Genomic DNA, 6,287 nt, shown 5'->3' with positions numbered 1-6,287 from the left:
CCTTGCTGGTTTGACTTGTGGTTTTCCCATTGATTGATATCAATGCACTTTGTCCTTCTTGTAGCCTTGAGTAACGCCAAGTGTCTTACCGGCATCCATCTAATGAAAGAAATGTAGTCTACAAACGCAACTCTCATCTATCGAGCTTCAATCGCTAAACATAATAATTTTTAAAATAATATTCCCCGGATCCTTGAGTCTTGAGCAGCTGTTTCTCTTGAGATAATCGTGACAGAACGCATATCAGTTTCTGACACTATTCTTGGATTTCCTCAGCCAGCACAGAATCTAATAAAATGGGAAGATTTCTTTCAAGGGATCATTTAAGCTCCTATGAAGATATGTCGCTGATGTCACTGTTAGTAAGTGTGCTTTTCTGAGACCAAACAGGAGCCTTGAATAGTCATTAAAAACTAATTCTGTGAACAATATCATGTTGCATTGTCTACTAATTCCAGAGAGAGAGAGAGAGAGAGAGAGAGAGATCTGTTGGGGGATGGTGCAAAGTGGGCTGCATGAGTATGTATGTCAGATATCGTGTATAATCGTGTTCAGTATGTTTTTACTATATATTTAATTTTTTTGATGAGATGTGATAATGAGAGAGAGAGAGAGAGAGAGAGAGAGAGAGACACTGTAGTCTTGTTATATGGGCCTTTTAGCCCATATAAAGATTATCAGTCTTGTTGAGGAATAGATTTTCTTTGCAGTTGTTATAACCTTTCTAAAGGACAATATCCAATAGACAAAAACAGGATAACTAGGTATCTATAGGAGTCTCTTAATATTCCAGCAAAAATACCTGGATTAACCTGTATTGAAAAGACATAGACCCAGCGATTAATGATGATGAAGTCAAAATGCTGCAGTGACCGATTTACTGCTCCGGTGCAATGCTTGGCCAATGTTGATGCGTCCAAAAATACCGCAAAGTCATTCACATTATCAGGTCATAATGTATACAGTTAATCAACAATAAGCGAGTATCTTTTAAGTCAAGCCAAGTCAAGTAGCTCTTTGTCATCTCAACCATGTACAATGTACAGTATACAGTGAGATGAAAATGAACCCACAGTGCAGCATACATGTGTGGTATATGTAGTGCTGACAGGACATAGCAAAATGCAGTAAGAATAAATAAATAAATAAATAAATACCACATGTAGAGAGGGGGTAATAGGAAACACTACCAACCTGATTTCATTATAGTGATACCTGTCACATAGCAAGGGGGGGGGGGGGGGGGGGGGGGTTTGGGGGTTTGAACCCCTGATTTTCCAGTTCAAAATGCTTATTCCTGAGTAATACAACATTTTTAAAAAGATAAAATCTAATTTCCTCCTATTATTAGGATGCTATTTTAATCATAAAGATATTAAGATATTTTATATCATAAAGATAGTTTATATCAGTGCTATTAATATGGCAAGATTGGGTGGTGATTGACTGTGTCTTAAATGATTACATTTGTGCATTCACTGCTGCTGTCTGGCAGTCATCCAAAATGCACAAGTGTGTTGCACTTGTTGGTGCGACTGAGATACACACACACACACACACACACACACACCACACACACATCTATGTGTGTGTTCACATTTGTTTGGTCTACAGCAGGGCTTTTCAAAGTGTGGGGCGCGCCTCCCCTAGGGGGCGCCAGAGTTCTTCGGGGGGGGCGCAACGTGAGGAAAAATAAACCAGAATAAGTTACTATTGCAGACATTTAGCGAACTTCAGCTAGCCTTTGCCAGAGACAAAATGGATCGATTTTTAGTACCTAAAGCTGCAGTGAGTGAGGAGACAGAGTCTGGGCCAAGCAAAAAAAGAAGGAAGTATGACCACGATTATTTAAAGTTTGGATTTTCATGGACTGGATCTGAAGATGCGCCACTGCCACAGTGTGTTGTCTGCCAAGAGGTGCTAGCTAACGATGCTATGAGATGTTTAAAATGTGTAAAACAAGATGTTTAAAAAAAAAGTACAGATGTTTAAAATGTGTAAAAAAAGGACGTTTTAAAAAAGCACAGATGTTTAAAATGTGTAAAAAAAAGAGGTTTTAAAAAAGCTTATATGTTTTAAATGTGTAAAAAAGATGTTTTAAAAAAGCATAGATGTTTAAAATGTGTAAAAAAGAGGTTTTAAAAAAGCTCATGTTTTAAATGTGTAAAAAAGATGTTTTAAAAAGCACAGATGTTTAAAATGTGTAAAAGAAAAAAATGAAAATGTGTACAACACCCATTTTTTAAAAATACGAATGGAACATTAGGTATAGCAACAACAAAAATTGTAAGGGGGGCGCTGTTGTTTATTTGATCTCCGGGGGGGGGGCTGACTCTCCCACACTTTGAAAAGCCCTGGTCTACAGTATATGAAAGTTTGAGTTTTCACCAGTGTGCGATTCATGACAACAAAATGTGTACTAACATTCTCCATGGGGGGTTATGGACTTTAAACACTCTATCTATTACACAGTTATTTTATTTGTTAGTGATATGCCAGCCATTGATGTTTGCTGAAATAAATAATTGCTCTGGAATATTTAGCTGGAAGTAAAAAGACATTTATCAAATCTGTAGAAATCTTTTATACCCAGGATAATAAATCTTGTAATGTGATTCAACCCTTACAACATTGGCAGGTGATATGCTGTTTTTTTCTTGGTTGAATTGCCTCTAATAACATCTGTGCTTTAGAACATCATGGTGGTCAAGCCAATATTCAGTTTTACTCCTATAGATCTGGATATAACTGTTAACTTTTGATAAGCTTGTATTGTTTAGGCTCAGTTAATATGGGGTTAACACAGGTTACAGATAGTGGAAAATGGGATAACACATTAGTTATGCCACAATAAGCTAGATAGACAGCAAGCAAACAATTGATTGTACAGACATATCAGTTAAATAACCACTATCCAATATAAATGCAAGGGCAAATGCAAATGCAAGTCTTTCATCTGCCCTTCCATTTGTATTGGATGGAAATTATACCATGTTGTCTGACTGTGAATAAATCCGTAATGGAATTTTTGTTATATGTATGACATGTTATTGTGCAGCACCCAAATAAGCTGCCCAAGAATGCTTTCAAGGGCAGTATTCCTAATGCAAGCTCAGAAATCAGTAGATTACCATAGTCCCACAGTGATATTTAATGGATTAAGACAACACACTGATGAACGTTTCTCATATTTCAACAATGGATGAAAACTCCAGGGGGATAGACACTGGATAGAAGTAGGGAAGGATGAAGTTGGTTCAGAGTTGCCACTAATTATGCCAACTTATAATTTATTACCATGTCATTTAGCAGTAGGCAGACTTCACATGAAGCAGTAATCATATCTGGGCTGGTCACTATAGTGCTGATCACTTGTATGTGAAACTTTTCTTGTGGTTAAGCTGTTCTCAGGAATCTTCTCAAAAACCTAGGTGTCATGAATTTGGCTTAATGTTAAGTACGTACACTTAATATATAATAGTTATATGTTAAATAGATTAATTAAATCATGCAAAAGACACAATTTGAAAGTTATGACTAGGAACATGGAATAGAAAACAAATGAACATTATTCATCTCCTGCTCCACTGCCAGCAATAAACAATGAAGATTGAGAACAGCCTAACTTGCCTCCCTGAGGTGCCTCCTCACACAGGACTACAGTTCACTGTGGCTACTGAGGAAGACTTTGATGACATCATGGCCATAAGCCAGGATATCTATGGTGGTCTAGACTACCTTCCCAGCCGCTATCAGACCTGGTTGCAGGAGACAAACCGTACTGTCATCCTTGCTCGCAAGCAAGGCAAAGTGGTAAGAAAATCTACAATTATTTATACATAATTACTACAAGTATTATAAGGCATTGCTTGATAATTCTTATTTGTATACTTTCACTAGAAAGTAAGCAGATAAAATGAACAGTATTGAAGAATACAGTTGGTAGCTAACTATCTTTAATTTGTATTTTTTGTGATATTCAAGGCTTTCAAAAACACATTGTTTTTGCTGCTATAAATGCATACCAGAACAGGATACACAGACTTTTAGTACATATATAAACAGCCATGTTTTGTCTTGCATTTTCCAGATTGCACTTGAGTCAGTATGTGTTATTGATGATGGAGAAACTATGCTGGTGGAAGGGCTCCGTGTGGCCCCTCAGGAGAGGGGCAAAGGAGTTGCACGGGTGCTGCTCCGTTTCTGCTCCCAGCTTGTTAAGACCAAGTATCCTGAAGTTAAAGTGAGCAGACTGACCAGAGATGACAAGCTGGGGCCCAAGGACTTCCAGAAGTACAGGCTCATCACTAAACAGGTAGGGGGGGGGCATGAAGCACTCAAGTAAGTGACAGCAGTGATAGATCATGATAACACAATAAGTGATTTAATATATATATATATATTTAACTAGTTTATTTTGTAAGTTTTGCAACTTTATCAAGTACATTTTATATTAACAGAAGCCTATTATCAAAAATTCCTTTATGTGCATATGCAATGAGTAATAAACATAGTGTGCAGTAAACATAATATATTGACTGTCACATTGTTCAAACTTACCTAATCAAGCTGAACTTTAACAAAGCTGGAAATTATGACCAACTGCTTGGGGTACTGCTGCTGCATAATGTCACCCTTAGACTGTTTTGCTTATAACAGTAAAAAAAACACTAATGTACCACTCAGGGCAAGCAAAAAAAACAGACACAAAGTGTAAAAAAAAAATGCTTAGTGCACAGTGCCTCTGCCTGCTGTGCACACGTGGTGTAAAAGGCACAGAAGTCATTGCTTAACACTGGAGTGTCTTGCAAGTAGCACTAAAACAGTATGGTTACGGAGTCTGATGTATAGTTAATTCTACTATGAGTATGCATGGTCATCTCATATTTAAACAAATACTGTAGGAAAACTGACAAAGTGTGGTATGTGATGTGGTGCAACGTTGATAGAATAATACAGATAGCCAATCAAAGAGTGGTTGCTGCAAAGCAGTTTTTGAGCATGCAAGCATGATAAGTTACAGAGAATGTTTGCACAATTTTTTCTGCAGTAATGACTAAAAGGCACCTCTATAATCTCACAATACATTGTAGCATAGACTTTTTTAATAGAAAAATTTTGTATTTGTATATACTGTAGTCTCAAATATTTAATTTTCATTATGTAAATTATTTAATTCTTCAGAAAGTTGGTGGTACAGGGTGATGGGTAGTAGACAGTGCTGATCCAGTCATACTGTACATTCTCTCACACCATCATGAAACTCCTGTTTAAAGGGAATCCTGCTGGTGCGCTTCTGTGCTGAAGACCTAAAGTTACGCCTCACTGATCTTGGGCTTAATGCGGGTATTGAAGGAGATGGCCTGGCTCCTTCCAACTCCCCAGTGAGGTTAGAGGCCTCAGATGTCCACCAGCTTTTTTTAAGCAGTGATGTAATGCAGGATGTTCTACCCAATGGAACCATTGTGCAAGACTGGCAGCCCTTCAAGCCCATGCCTAGCAACATGGAGATCCTGTTGAAGAAAGACATAGATTGGATGGTGGATGACACCTGTTTCCCATCTATGGTCAGCCTGTGCACTTTCCCCTTTCGTGTACCTATTGGCGATGACTGGTACTACCTCAACATTGACATGTTTGGCAAAGATCTGGCTCTGGCTGTGCAGCAGCTCTTATGTCACCTGCGGCGCCATACCAACACACTGAAGGGCCATGTGATGTGCCAGGTTTTCCTGGATCCACCACTGTGGATGCCCATGGCTGATTTCTTCAGAGAGACCTTGAAAGTGGAACTGGTGAAAGAATACACAGAGCAATGTGTAGTGGAATCCGACTTGGTGTAGCAAGAGGAGGGCTGTCATCTAAAAGTTAGGAGCTTAAGACACCCTTCACCACACACCTGGAGGCCAAACATTAGAAACTCTAAGAGCTTTGACATCACTCAAATGGTTTCCTTTCATATCTTGCCCCCCCCCCAAAAAAAACCCCTTTATCCTACATATATCAACAAAATAAAAATTAAAATGTCTTTCTAGAAATTAAGTTAGTTTAAGTTAGAGTTAGTTTAATAATGCCTCATCACTGCAAAAATGAAATCAAAATTTGTTAAAATAGAATAAATATGCAACAAGAAAATTTGTTCGGATACTGACCATATTCTAGAATGTGGTACGGTGTGTGTACATGTGTGTGTGAATTATACCACATGCTGAATTGCAAATAAGACTGCACAATCTTTAGGCACTTTATGATAATCTAAATGTAATAGCTCACTATATATAGTGAGA

The 6,287-nt window shown here is 37.9% G+C and overlaps 1 protein-coding gene across 1 annotated transcript; it reads left to right on the top strand.

The window, feature by feature from the left end:
- Nucleotides 1-3,603: 3,603 nt before the first annotated feature.
- nat16 (N-acetyltransferase 16) lies at nucleotides 3,604-5,843 on the top strand. Its single transcript, XM_060924087.1, has 3 exons — nucleotides 3,604-3,813; nucleotides 4,091-4,315; nucleotides 5,277-5,843. Exons 1-3 carry the CDS (start codon nucleotides 3,604-3,606, stop codon nucleotides 5,841-5,843), a joined length of 1,002 nt encoding a protein of 333 aa, XP_060780070.1.
- Nucleotides 5,844-6,287: the final 444 nt, after the last annotated feature.

The sequence above is a fragment of the Neoarius graeffei genome, chromosome 1 (assembly GCF_027579695.1).
Source record: "Neoarius graeffei isolate fNeoGra1 chromosome 1, fNeoGra1.pri, whole genome shotgun sequence".
NCBI classification, from domain to species: Eukaryota; Metazoa; Chordata; class Actinopteri; order Siluriformes; family Ariidae; genus Neoarius; species Neoarius graeffei.
Note: the sequence above shows the minus strand (reverse complement) of the source record. Positions and strands in the feature narration are given on the sequence as shown.

What these genes read in the sequence shown, in the direction of transcription:
- nat16 (XM_060924087.1), top strand. Translation starts at nt 3,604, where the DNA reads ATGAAGATTGAGAACAGCCTAACTTGCCTCCCTGAGGTGCCTCCTCAC. An exon ending in CTCGCAAGCAAGGCAAAGTG is followed by an intron (nt 3,814 to 4,090) that starts GTAAGAAAATCT and finishes TGCATTTTCCAG; the next exon opens with ATTGCACTTGAGTCAGTATG. An exon ending in ACAGGCTCATCACTAAACAG is followed by an intron (nt 4,316 to 5,276) that starts GTAGGGGGGGGG and finishes TCCTGTTTAAAG; the next exon opens with GGAATCCTGCTGGTGCGCTT.